Raw genomic sequence first — 14,506 nt, 5'->3', positions numbered from 1 at the left:
TGGATCACACAATACTCATACACTGGCACCCTTCAGGTCAGCAGCACCTGTCGTGGTTGTTATAAATACACTACAACCAATCTTTACTAGTCGCTTTTACGTTAGCAAAAATTTGAAAAAAAAAGTCAGTTTTTTATCCAATACTGTATTGTTCATAAATGTAGTAAACTCATTTAGCCACAATCTTGATCAGCTATAGCAACTTACCAACCAGAACACAGCTAAATTAGCAGGAAACCACTGGACCTACATGCTTCACAACAGTTTATACTATGCCTGGCTAGACTGTTGCACCTTCTCCCCCAAAGTGAACCCTGGGGAATGTTGAAATTGATGTCACATTGGAAAAAAAATCCAATTAGAGTTTTTGATTTTGGTGCCAATAAATAAGAACAGTGAGACCATTATGCAGAAGACACAAAACGAGGTGTGTCTATCGCATTACAATAGCCTCTTTATTCCGAAAATCTGTGAAGGGAAACAAACAACATTCACAATTTTTTTTTTTACTATTTCCTCTACTCATTGTGTGTGAGTCGTGTACTTTACCATGTTGAGTATTCTGGAGTTTTGTCTGTACTTGGACACCTTTGATGAAAACACCCACATTGCGGTCAGGACCAAAACAAACTCCATTCAGGTTCTTGCTGTCCTAAAACCCAGAAACCAGTCCCCCCTTTTAACAAAAAACCACACTCGTCTGTTGGATATCAACAAAAACCTTTTTATTTTCACAGGTACTGTTTATAAAATCAGCAAGTCTGATTTGATGCCAACTGAAACACAGTGCGTGACTTGTGCGGATGAACAATTGTTTGCTGTGTGTGTGTGTGTGTGTTTGAGATGGCTCGGTAAGGCAACATGCAGGCATCAGTTTCCATCGGCCTCAAAGTAAAAACAAAAAGACACACAAACTCTGAAGAAGTTGCTCAGAAACTCTGCTGGCAGAACGAGCTCCACGTTAAATGACACGCTGATGCCAGGCAGGTTAGCTGTGGGAGGAGCCTGAGACAGTTGAAGGAAGGAGCTGCAGGAGAGCAAGAATCCAGACTGACGGAGGTCCTAACCATTACCCCAGCTACACACAAACACACATGCAAACATCATTAAACATTCACAAACCGCCTTTTTTTTTTAATTTTTGAAGGAATAGATTTAAACAACAGGCAAACAATTTTCACAAAATGTAACAATAAAGAAGTGACAGCTATTGATTTGTAGTGTTAAATGTTGCAAATGTTTATTTAAAACATGAAATAAGAAGCAACATTTAATCATTGAAGCTTTTTTATGTCTGTACTGCTTTAACAGTGCTCTGTAGCAACTCAACACACTGCTATAGCATATTCACACTTGAAATTTCTACTAGAAACATTTAAAATCAGTTATAATTTGTCTTCTGATCACATGAATCCATGGATTTTGATTGAAACCTAATTTTACTTCCATCATCAGGAATTTGCTTATTAAAACACTGATGGTTTTAAAAAACAGGATTTTTATTTGCATTTTTGAATTCATAAAAAAATGTGTTCGATTTTTTAGAAATGATCAATTGATCAGGATGATGGTGTTCCACATAAACTGCCCTGTTTTTTAAACCAACAGTAAATAATTGGTATATTCTTAGTATCAACATCCCCCCTATCTTATCTTATATTTACATACACACACACATTACAAAGCAACTTGCTCATGCATCATATCAGATTCACAGCATCACTCCACAGTTTCTAAATGCAGAAGCAAAACACACAGAAACCACACAAAGCGTCACAGGACAGCTGCACTGCTCTACTCTAGAGACTTTAGCGCATGCAAAACCGCTGTACATCTAACAGAACTTCTTCTGTCTTTATTGCATCAATCCCTGCACAAGCCACTGGAGGTTTGTCTTTATGGAAAAGCCTGCAGCTGCTCTAGATTAGTCCAGGTAACATGCATGCATTAGCAAACTAACTACACACCCTGCCGTGGCCTCTCCTGTTTTTCCTATATAGAAAGACTTCTTTTTTTTAAACGATTTTCAAAGTTGAATCTCCTGCAGTGGTTTCAACTGTCTCAGTTCCTCACTGAGAGATCTTTGCTGGCATTTGACAGAATGTTTTGTGTGCAAATGTTTATTTTCCTCACATTGCTACAGTTTCTCATCTTGTTTGTGTGAATGTGAATGTGTGTTAAGAATTTCTCCATGGGCTGGAAGGCATGGAATGGCAACAACACTATGATTCATTTCAGAACGACACAAACACACAAGTGAAGTGAGGACGCAAAGCACTGAGGTGGGGAAGCAGCAGAGGGGCGAAGAACCAGCAGGGGAAGAAAAGAAGGTGAGTGTCATGGGTTTGTTTTGGGAAGGACTAAACAAGTAGGGCTGAGGTGTAGTATCTGGAAAAGTCAGTATGAGTTGCTTTTGGTTTTGTAAAGTCACAAAAAAAAAAAAAAAAACATGTTGGGAATCTGAACAGCGAGGTGAAGAGGCCGAGGGTCTCCTGGGGGGTCCTAAAGAAGACTAATAACCCTAAAGAAACAGACATAATGAAGATTAATGCAGAGGTCCACATCAGTATTTGGATCGATTCGTTATTTGAGCAGAAAAACACAATAATGTCATTAAACCTTATTAAAATTTATGCTTGATAATTTATTCCTATAAAAACCCAAATTATCTTCTTAAAAACATAACTGACACTTTGGTGATGCTAAACCATATTGGATTCAATGAGCAGATTACATTTACATTATGTTGTGACACAAACTCAGATCAGGTTTTTATTATTCTAATAAAAGCCAGTTTACTCGTGTAGTAACTTCTGATTTGCACTGTGGGCAATGAGATCAAATGAGTAATCTGCTACCTTATCAACTGAAATGTAAAGACACAATTAGAAACAGAGGCAGGAGGGAATGACGGACATTTACTTTGTGACTGCAAGGTAGAAGCAAAAAGAAGTTTCTTTCAAGCTTCTTTTTAACTTCTACTTAAGTCTTTCTTTGCAATTAAAAAAACACACAAAAAAGAAAACTGAGAACTCTTATGTAGTACAGATGGACTGTTAATAACGTAGTTTTTTGTTGTTTTCAAAATGTATTCCTGTGAGATGATTCACTAGCAACACAATATTGCTGTTTGCAGATATTTAAGCAAAAGGAAAGATTTTTGCCAACAAATCTAAACAATGTAGTTCAGCTGTAGATATGTACAACCATGTGTGCAAAAAAGTATTTGCCAATCTCAGACAAACTTGCTGTTTTTATAGAAAATATTTTTGAAAACGTTTTCAAGCGGACTATTGACTGTATATACGAATACAATATTATGCATCCGTAATTGATTTTACACAGGGGTGGAGCTACATGGCGAGGGGGGGAGGGGGGCGGCTGCCCCCCTTTAAAAGCCTTTCCCCACTCTTGCCCCCCAAATTCTTAAGTCATTATTGACAATGATCCAGAAATCATCAATACAAGCTTCTTTAAGTATTGCAAAAATGAAAACAATGAAAATAATAATAAAACTGTTAAAAACAGTATTGTTTAATGCTTTCATTAGTAATGGCCTTCCACTGTGATGTTTTGCCCCCTTCCCAAAGTCTTTTTTCCCTCTCCTCAACCCTAAAATGGGCTAGCTCCGCCCTGATTTTAGTCATCAGTGAAAGATATTATTTGGCCAAAATGCTGTGAATAGAGGGAAGTTTCTGAAAATATGTTTTATGATATATTAATATACTACAATTTATTTATTTTTTGTGTTTCATAAAGTTATTTTTCTCAAATTCTATACATTCTATCTAGACAATAAATTATTTATACCGCATCTGTTTCTCATTTGTCTTAAATTTAACCAACCATCTTATACTCCTACTAAGTAATCTTTTGATGAAGAATTTTTGATTAATTATAAATGCAATGATTTTTTTAATATAAATAATTAAACATTAAAAAATATTTTAAAGTAATTCTACTTTGAATTGAACTTCAATCAGTATAAGTTTCAATTGTAATGTCATAACCGAGACTTAAAAACTAAAATAATATAGTTTTCTACATTTTTAAAATAGTGAATTGTATATAATTATAGAGAAATTAACATATTGACTATAATATAATAGCATCATAAAAAAATAAATGTACTTTTATTGAACTTGGTAACATAATAAATGAAAATGAAAAAAAGTATTTTTATAAATGACTTTCAAAACAAACCACTAGATAAGCTGTTGTATTTGGATATTAAATGTTACACTGCTCAAAAAAATAAAGGAAACACCTAAAATATCTAAATGTTCCTCCAAGTCAGTCACTCTTTAGGAAGCAACACTGACTGACAATCAATTTCACATGGTTTTGTGCAAGTGAAATAGACAACAGGTGGAAATAAAAGGCGATCAATAAGACAACTCCAATATAGTTTCTAAAGATAAATGTGTCATCACGTAGGAAACACAATGCATACCGATGCATGGTTTGGATTTTATTCAAATGTACACACAGAGTAAGATTCACACAAACTGTCAGACTCCTCGGTCCGTCTCTCAAAGCAGGTCGGTGGTTAGCCAAGACTGCTGCAGACCGCTTGCACCCGTTGTATATAGGAGATTATAGCGGACTGACAACATATGCGCACGAGGAGGTTTGGTTGTGTTTCAGACTTTACATCACAGTTGGATCAGCCTGTGGTGAGTTTTTCCAATGTTTTATGGGATGAATCCACATCCAAACCTCCAGTGGCTAATAAATTAAATTTCTATTAATAATTGTTGTGTGGTCGTGCTGTCAGCTCGTCCAACTATCTGAAGAATAACGTTTTTAAAGAGAATATTTCATTCGTTCAGGTATAGGACGTGTTTTTGTAGTGCTCCCTTTGGTTTTTTGGCAGTGCAGATTTATTTTCTTTAAAATGTTCCATCATATACATATACATATTTTCTTTTTAACCGTTAAAATGTCTGTCAGAAAGATTGCAAAATATACAAATTATTTTTCAAAGTAGTAACACTATCCATCTTCACATGTCTTACCTCTCCTCCTTCTCCGCCCTGCTCCATTCCTCCGTACTCTCCCTGCAAGAGATGAGAGGACTCAGTAAATCTGCTCTGCAAGGAGGAAAGGACGGGATGATGGCATTGCTTCAAGCATCGCTGGGTGTCTGAATGATCATTTATGCCATTCTGACTCAAACCATGTCATGCTCTGCCTAATTGGAACTATCATAAACATGCTTAGGGCTTTAAAAAGGGGCAGTTAGTTGGTTAAAGCATGTCAACCTGTCTATTGAAATAGTTAAGGCTTCAAGGTCTCATCATTCTGAGCTTAGTACAAATATTTAATGTTTTACTTTAGTCCAGAAACAAGCAGCGTTGTTAGAAATGAGATGTTTAGTGTCTGTGATGCCTAAAGCACAAGACTTTAAAAGCATCCAAATCTTTTAAATTATAGATTTTTTTTGTTGCAAAATTGCATCCACACTCAAGGGTTTTTTCTTCTTCTGATGCTTCCGTCTTGTGTGGTTTATTTGTTGATGCTGCACACCAATGCAGTCCCTGCAACAGATCTGTGATGTCACTGCAGGCGTGTTGCATGATAACTGATAAAGACTGCATGAGGGTGCTGTCAAAACATGTTACTGTCATATAGTGTCCCCTGTCTTTCTTCACACTAGTCAACCCCTTAGACCCCCACACAACAGGCACCTCGTAAAAAGGCTCCTCCTACAAGGAAAGCAAAGACAACGACAGAAAGGAAACAAAGCCACAGATGTCAGAAATGAACATGAAAACAACACACAAGAGACAACACAGAAACACAAGCATGCATAAAAAACACATCTGTTAAATGTGAAAACATTTAACTCTTGCATGGAAGTCAACAAGCAAAAATAATTACATATTTAAAGTAAACACTTATAGGATTCAAGAAAGTATAAATTTTGAAATAAAAAAAGTTTATTCCATTTATGTAATTTTAGGTAACATCCCCAGAAGCAATTAAACAGCAATAAAGTGTAAGAAGCCCAAATATTAGAGAAGGACCTGGGTGCAGACAACAAGATGGCGGCTTATTTTTTTCGCTTTTACTGATTTGTTATTTAACCTCCCGGTAAGTTGTTACTTAACTTGTGTTTTAAACTTGTGTCACTGTATGATATTCTGCATGTGCAAAATTTGTCAATAAAGTTTCTTCAAAAACATTTTACAGGTTAATAGACATAAATGAAAATAAATGGACAGCATTTTTATATGAACATTTCTTCAAGGGTATATTTGTCGAATTAAAAAGGAAAAAGTCACAAAAAAGTGTACCCCTGCAGCCAGGTCTTACAAGTGAAATAGCTCCCTCTAGTGGTTATTTGTATATAGGCAAGACAGTTGTGACGGATATTATTAGCCCCATGTGTTTGAGAGCTTCAGTTACGGCCATAAACATAAAATAATAACATCCAACAGAAAAAACACAGTGATTTAAAGACAATTAAGGTCTTAAAGGAAACCTTTAGACATCAAAGAATATGGAAGTAATCTGGGCTAACAAATAACAATATTCAGATTATATACAATAATCTTTTAGTGATACTACGTAATAAGAAATAAGAAAGTAACCAATCAAAATGTTTACAATAACTTAAGCAATTTATTAATACTTTTACGGATGGTAATTAATGTTAAAAACATCTTTTTGATCACCTACAATTTTAATATTCTGTGGTTTATCTGGGTATTTTTGAGCTAAACCAAAAAAAACTAAAATGTGGATCCATATCTTTTATAGTACACACGTATTGAGAAAATAAACTGGACATGTTTTTAAAAGGCATTTCAAAAACCTGTATTTTACTAATATTTTACCATGTACTTTAGCAGTCTACTTCACATTCAAAAATCTATTATCTAACTGTGCAATGTTTACTTGTCATAGAGCTCTTTTTGACTTGGAGTAGCTATACTTTGGGCTGAAATATGTGACTGTGTGAAGAGTTAGAGGTTGTAGTAGTCTAATCTCAGAACAGTGACAGGGATATGATGTTTGTTATTTTATTGATTAATTGATCAGTATGAGCTTGTGAAAAGTGAACATGCTGTTCTACAAAGAAGTCTAAACAATATTAAACTTTTTTAAGAATAGAACAAAATAGAATAATATAAAATAGAATTGATTGTTCCCCTCAATAGGGACAATTGATAAAGCTCTATAATAAATATTCAATTGGAAAAAAAACGATTGAAATTGTATATTAAAAATATATATCTATACATTTGAGTATAACCTGAGTGAAATGTGAATTTGCTGAGAAAGCATCTTTGACTTTTAACACCTATTATTGAATTCAGTGATACAATGGAAACCAACCTGATTGATCAGCCCAGTTGACGCTGCAACGTTCTCAACACCTTCCACGGTCGCCTGCGACACCTCGTGGGCCCCTGCGACCGCTGTGTCTCCTACGATGTTAGTCTGATCCACAGTCTTGTTGGCCACTGATAAATGAAAGGAAAAGGTATGCAGGTGAGCAGGCCGTAATCCTGACAAGTTGCACTGGCTCACTTTTCAGAGCAATTTAGATGACGTGGAAATAACCCACACTGGAATTTGAACCTTCTTGCTGTCAGAAGTCAGAGCTCTATGTGGTCATCGGTGGAACCATCTAGTGTTCTAAACACACTACATCTCCCAGGAACCCCGGCACACAGTTTCTGGATGCCACACACCTGACTTTCAGTGCTTTTTTAACCCTTGTGCTATCTTAGATGACCCCACCCTTACATTGAAGTGTTCTACCTACCATGACAAAGGTGGATAATGGTGGAAAGATTTCATGTAATCCACCAGTGAAGATCACAAATCATTGAAGAAAAAAGGTTCAGAGCACTGTCTAGTGGGTCTAGATGACCCAACTCTCAATGTTAAAGTGCCTAGGATAGCACAAGGGTTAAGCACTGCACTGAGCCTCACTCAACGTGAGCAATGCTTCCTGTATTGCCAAGTGTTATACCTGGATCTAATCTTCTGATTTTGTCACCCTGTGTTGTCTCTGATTCAGTTTGCCTGCCCCAAATCTCACCTGGATCCTGACTAATGTAGCTTCTTTTCTGATGCTTCCATGCTCATTATTGACCCCTGCCTGCCTGACCCTGATTTAGCTTTGTGGACTTTTAGCTGAACTACTAAACTTCCTGCAAATGGAACCAGCTGTCTGCCTGTTCTGTGACACTTGCTGTCAGAGTGTTAACACCACACAACCATGCAGCATGCTTTAATGCACCCACCCTATACATATGCTTGAAATGTATAGCTATATTTTTATTGTGTATATCAGTCATATATTTATATATTTCTAAATTTGCATGACAAATTGGTCAAATTTTTTATAATTATAATTCAACCCTGCAAAACCTAAGAATAGTTTTCCTTTGGCCTCTAAAGTTAGATTTACTTTATCTTAACCCTTGTGATATCCTAGGCACTTTAACGTTGGGAGTTGGGTCATCTAGACCCACTAGACAGTGCTCTGAACCTTTTTTCTTCAATGATTTGTGATCTTCACTGGTGTCCATGGATTACATGAAATCTTTCCATCTTTATCCACCTTTGTCATGGTAGGAATGACACGAAAATGAAGGGGTGGTGTCATCTAAGATAGCACAAGGGTTAATTGTTCATTTTAGGTAGCAGCAATTGTCAGCAGCCACAAAAATAAACAACTAAAAATAAAAAGGGGGGGGGGGGGTGACTAAAATCACAATAAAAAAAACTGCAAACAAATTTGACCCTGCTGGTTCTCCAGGGTTCAAACATAGCTTGCACATTGTTTACCTTTTAAAAGAAAGCATTCAATGTTCACACATAAACAAAATGTTATCATGCACAGCGTTGTCTTGTCCATATATATGGTGATGTGACTAAGTGCGAGAGCATTTCTTACCTGTGTTTACTGATGAGACGACTCCCTCCTTTGTCTTATTGCCTGCAAACCAAAGGAACATTTTCAGCTTATATATTTCTGTTCATTTTAAATGAGTAACAAATAATTCAATTATTTCAATGATTCTCAAAAGTTCATCTTAGATTGATTCAGTGCCATTCAGTTTAATTCAAATCAAATCAGTTCTTTCAAATTAAGTTTAGTTCCATTTGATCACAAAATTTACATAATCGAGATTATTAAAGCAGAAAATGGAGAACAGTTATGAGAATATAAAAAATGGTGTCAAATTGTGCAAAAAAGTAACACAATTTTGGGGACATAGAGCCATTATTCATTATAACCGCTACATTTCTTTACGACACAAAATGCAGCTGCCACTCCAAATAAATGTGAGGCACCTTGAAATGGCAATTAACTAAACAGGAGCAATAGATTTACTTAAATTAAAGAGAAGAAGTCTTAGTTTTGATGTAGTTTTGAACATACATCTCTAAGAAGGAAAATTTTCACTGAAAACATATGAATAATTTATTATAATAGTATTTTTTAGCAGTTGGAGAAAGCTCAGTTGGATTGATAACTTGAAATGGTGTGTTAGTAGGAGACATTTGAGCCCTGTTCTAACAGAATTTCCTCATCGTGGGATAAATAAAGTCATCTATCTATCTATGTTTATAATCTTTTGCAGATTATATAACCTATCAGAGTGAGGGAAAGAAGGAGGATGAATCTCTGCTCCAAACCATGATAAAGGGCAACTTTATTCATAGCAGAAGCAAATGGAGCTTTTGTTGCCCCCTCCACAGATGTAGATGCTGACATTTCCAGCTTCCTGCATCCACCTGTCCCCTCTGTCTCCTCCTACTCCCCGTGCCGTGACTGTGCACGCTCTCGGCGAACAGGAGCCACGTGCCGGAGCGCAGAGCAGAGCAGCGCTGCAGGAAAAACCCACAGAGACTGCAATGACACAGCTCCTTCTGCTCAGAAATAGCCGAGTGACACTGCTGTGTCTGAAAGCCTGAACCTAAGGTGATCTGTCCTCTTCGTGTCTGAAGCAATCAGTTATTAAATATTATGGGGAACAAGGAAGCGGCTTTTAAAATAATTACAATCTTGAATCATATTCCTCCCAGAAAATCTGCTAAACAGAGATTGCTCCACTTTAGATTTAAGTGTCTGCTCTTTCCGTCCAAAATAATGTGCATACAAAACAGACTGTACAGGTTAAAGTCGGCATTGTTTAAAAAAGGAAAAACAGAAGGAATCGCCTGTGGGTTCTTTCTGTGTCCAGGGATTATTTAATCCCAGAGTACATAGTTGCATTTCAGATCACATGTGGCTTTATGAGTGCCATCGACCCTCTTCACTTCAGCGATCCCCTCTCCTCCTCTTCCTCCTCTCCTCTGCTTTTAATTCCACATCTTTGCCAACCTGTTTCCACTGAGTCTCCCTGTTGACCTTCTCGATTCCTTCACCTGACCTTGTCCTGACTCTGGAATGCTCAGGTGTCCCCTCTGTTCCTCGCCCTGTGCCCTCATGCTTTCATACAGGACTCAAAGCTGTGACATAACAGCCCTCCCTCCTCTCCTCTTCTTCATTTGCCTGCATCCCTCCATCTTTCCCGGGGGTGGGGGTTGTTTTAGGAGCAGTGGGTGGAGGATGACGGCTTGTCGTCATCCTGCGCCCTCCTTGGCTGTAGAATCCAGCTGCTGCACCCCCACAGCCTAGCTTTTCCTTCACTAACATGGATGGGCAGACTGTGTTTTACTTGCTGCGACATTGACTTTTGCTTTAAAATTCTTTTTCATCATCCGGACGCTGCAGCGTGACGCCGCAGACGGACTGCAGGAGGCAACTTCCGACTCCATCAGCTCCTCCCCCTCACCCCCACCTCCCCTCAGTTGGTCTAAGTGTAGTACTAGAGGTAACCTTGAGATGTGACGCAGTTGCCACTTAAACTAAAATAAAAGCACAGAAAAAACGAAAGCCAGGATACGGAGCAGAGTTTAAGTCTGCAAAAAAAGAGATTTGCAATTTTTTGAAATCATCTGTCCTGTTACATTTGTGGAATTATTAATAAGTCTTAAAATAGGCAGCCTGTTTAATCATCTATAATGCATACACACATCCCACTCAAATGTAGGTCAAGCATACAGCTGGCACTTTGGGGACTCAGCTGCAGAGCCCTTCTCTGGATGTCCTCTCTGCAAGCCTTTGGCTGTAAATAACGCTGGAAAGGTGATAAAAGCCCGTAGCTGCACCATCACGGGACTGCAGTGTCTTTTTTTTTCTTCCTGACTTCCCTTCTGTTCCATTCTGCACAACTCAAACCAGTCCTTAACTTCTCAACGTCCAGCTATCATCCACCCTTCATCACATCCCATACCCTCCGTGCTGCAGCACTGTCCCATCTGTGCTCTTTTGCTCCCTTCACTTGCTTTTGCTCTCAATAGTCCCAGCTTTGGACCCCAGAATGCAAAATATGACCCTTTACATACCTACATACATCACTCCTTCTTTGGTTCTGGCTGCTGCCTCCTCCATGCCTGCTTTGGTCTTTTCAGCAGCAGCCACCACTCCCTCCTTGGCCATAGAGAACCCTTTCATGAATACATCCATCGTGGGTTTGCAAGACAACTGGGCTCCCTGGTTCCAAAACTAGCTGCTCGTTGCTTACAGAGAGTGTGCAGAGGAGACGAGATGTCAGAGTCTGAATGTGTTTGTTTGCTTCTGGCTCCTCCTCCCTTTGGTGCTACAACACTGAGAGCATCACAGCAAGGCCCCAGCCCTTAAACCGTGAGGAGGAGGGAGGAAGTCAGCTGGTAACCAGGAGAGAGAGGAGGAGGAGAGACAGCCGGATGCTGCAGCATTTTCCAGCCATGCAGTAACCCATCCCTTCTCGCTCATCCTTCATTTATCAGGGATGCTTCTACCATCTGCATGCATGTTTTGACGGATGCCTTTTTCTGTGTGTACCTGTTCTGATACTGAGTCTGTAAGCTCTGTTACATAACCAACAGAGCTTCGTTGCTGGGGAAGGAGGATTTCTGCACATTACTGACTATAATCCATCACCCAGATTGCCCAAAGATGCCACTTCTTGTTTTCAATATTGTTACTGAATAAATATTTATTGGCCATCACAACAACATGAATTGTTTTTTAGCATCTGGCAGTTTATGTGCGATAAGCTACATGAGATCAGGATAGATGCAGAGATTCTGCAGCGAGAAGAGAAAATGCTTTGTCACCTCTATTTGAATGAGTCACTCCCACAGCCCCCACCTTCATCCATTTAATCACCAATATGCCGACTCAGCAGCAGTAGTTCTGCAGCAATATTGATATTACCAGAGGCACCGATTCAGGATCGTTTAAAATATTGGTTGAAACTAAACTCTGATGGGTAAAGAAAATTGGTTTGTTGATATTTTCTGCATTTGGATGGTTCTAAGGTTTTGGCAATCCATGGCAAATAGAAGTAGCTTCACTGCCTCCTATTGGTCAGAGGTGAGTATGACATCATATCACAGCTCTGATATTTTGAGTTAGATTTTTTTCCTGTTAAGATGTCAGTGTGTGCAACTTATAATTATGTTCAAAGCCTTGTGTAACCCTGTAAACAACCAGAACTTTAGGCATAGTCTAAAAAAATTATAACTCGTGTCATCGAATTTTTTTTTTACGCACAAACTTGTATTTTAGTATTTTCAATTCCTAACAATAATTTGTTGCCACAAAATATTAATTTATATGCACAAAGGCTAATAAGATGCCAAAGTGTGGGCTAAACTGGTAATTTGTGCACTCAAAATGCTAATAACATTCAAATTTATGGCCATCAATGGCTAATTTGCAGAAAACTAAAAACATGCTGATCACATAATGCTATTTTTCTAAAATACTAATTTATGCACAAAAATGGTACTAAAATGCAATTTTTAGCCTACAAATCACTAATATGTGGCAACAAAATGCTATTTTGTACACTCAAAATGCTAATAATTTACTCATTTGTGGCCACAAAATACAATGAAAATGCTTATTTGTTGTAAAAAATAATAACAAAACGATATTTTGTGTCCTTAAAATGCAAATACAATACAAACTTATGTACAAATTGCTCATATGTCCACAAAATACTGGCCAGAGAATGCTAATTTGCAATTTCATAATGCTAAAGATATTCCATTGGGTTCTTTTATGTTAATTTCCATATTAGTAGGTCTACCTACTGGGGCTGGTAAGGGGCCAGCCGGTCCTGATGAAGCACCACAGCTCGTCCCCTGTCTGGCACGCACACCCTAATAACCCTTGTGCTACTAGGCACTTTTACCCTTGTGCTATCTTAAATGACCCCACCCTTACATTGACGTGTTCTCCCTACCGTGACAGAGGTGGATAAAGGTGGAAAGATTTCATGTCATCCAAGTTAAAGTGCCTAGGATAGCACAAGGGTTACCATTGGGAGTTGGGTCATCTAGACCCACAAGACAGTGCTCTGAACCTTTTTTCTTCAATGATTTGATATCTTCACTGGTGTCCATGGATGACATGAAATCTTTACACCTTTATCCACCTTTTTCATGGAAGGAATAACACGTCAATGTAAGGGTGGGGTCATCTAAGATAGCACAAGGGTTAACCACGTCTGACAGTCAGTGCACCACATCACCTGGTCCCTGCCACTGGCTGCTTAACTTGGTAGGAACTCCTTTTTTCCCGTTCAGGACAGAACACCCATTTTCTGTCCCCAGGTGGGAACTCTTGGCCCCGGCACAGACTGTCATAAGCCCTCTTCTGTCACATCCCAGCACCAGACTTTGCGCTGCGGGTGAATTAATGAATCTCATGTAGGCAGTCCTTGAGTCCGCGGCAGTAATCCATTTCTCTTCCGCTGAAAATCTCAGGTTCAGGCAGGGCTCCGAACACCAAGCCCAACGGTGTCCGGAGCTCCCGTCCAAACATAACCGCTGCATGTGTGCACTGGCTGGACTACTGAGCTAACGTTCGTGGGGGTGGGCTAGTCTCTTACTACTTCCACTTTGGCTGGGCTGATGGCCGCTACCTTAGCACTGACCACGTGTGCCAGGAGCTCAGTCTCTTTGGTTAGGAGGCTGCACTTAGCTGGGTTCAGTCTTAGTCCAGCCTGTTGGATCAAAACTTTGCCTTTACGAGGCCCATCGAGACGACTTTTGATGTGAATTTGGGCTATATAAATAAAATTGAATTGAATTGAATTGATACAAAAAGCTAGAATTTGTCCGCATGCACCAGCAGGTCATCCAGATAAATAATGCAGCAGTCCAGAGACACACCAGCCAGAACCCTCTCCATCAGCCGCACGAATGTGGCTGGTGGATTACAGAGCCTGAACGGCATCACCCGAAATTGCCACAGACCTTGTCCAATGGTCCAGAGCATTGTAGATCCGAAGGAGGGAATGTGAGTCTTTCTTTGTGACACTGTTCAGGCGTCACTAATCCACACAGAACCGCTCTCCAGCATCTGCAAGATGCTGGTGTTGCTGGGGGTCTGAGTTCAGTTGCAAACCAATCATGCAATGCTTTCAATTTCTCTGGAAAC

General features: G+C 38.9%; 1 protein-coding gene across 2 annotated transcripts; it reads right to left on the bottom strand.

The window, feature by feature from the left end:
- Nucleotides 1–703: 703 nt before the first annotated feature.
- Nucleotides 704–11,695, bottom strand: sncgb (synuclein, gamma b (breast cancer-specific protein 1)). 2 transcript variants are annotated; one of them, XM_023949084.2, is made up of 6 exons: nucleotides 11,419–11,695; nucleotides 8,918–8,959; nucleotides 7,345–7,472; nucleotides 5,691–5,708; nucleotides 5,019–5,060; nucleotides 704–2,521 (listed from the first exon to the last, which is right to left on the bottom strand). In XM_023949084.2, the coding sequence occupies exons 1-6, from the start codon at nucleotides 11,537–11,539 to the stop codon at nucleotides 2,513–2,515; spliced, it is 360 nt and encodes a 119-aa protein (XP_023804852.1). In that variant the 5' UTR covers nucleotides 11,540–11,695; the 3' UTR covers nucleotides 704–2,512. The 2 variants fall into 2 exon arrangements, with proteins under 2 accessions (XP_023804852.1, NP_001292337.1); NM_001305408.1 differs by lacking the exon at nucleotides 5,691–5,708 and having other exon boundaries at nucleotides 2,513–2,521; nucleotides 11,419–11,539.
- Between the last annotated feature and the right edge of the window lie 2,811 nt (nucleotides 11,696–14,506).

This window comes from Oryzias latipes, chromosome 19 (assembly GCF_053564925.1).
Source record: "Oryzias latipes strain Hd-rR chromosome 19, Olatipes_Hd-rR_3.1".
Classification (NCBI taxonomy): Eukaryota; Metazoa; Chordata; class Actinopteri; order Beloniformes; family Adrianichthyidae; genus Oryzias; species Oryzias latipes.
Note: the sequence above shows the minus strand (reverse complement) of the source record. Positions and strands in the feature narration are given on the sequence as shown.

Bases quoted from the DNA above. Each gene is read 5' to 3' on its own strand.
- sncgb (XM_023949084.2), bottom strand. From the start codon at position 11,539: ATGGATGTATTCATGAAAGGGTTCTCTATGGCCAAGGAGGGAGTGGTG. The intron at 8,960-11,418 runs GTATGTAAAGGG...TTTGGTTTGCAG, and splicing joins AGAAGGAGTGATGTATGTAG to GCAATAAGACAAAGGAGGGA. The intron at 7,473-8,917 runs GTAAGAAATGCT...TTCATTTATCAG, and splicing joins CGTCTCATCAGTAAACACAG to TGGCCAACAAGACTGTGGAT.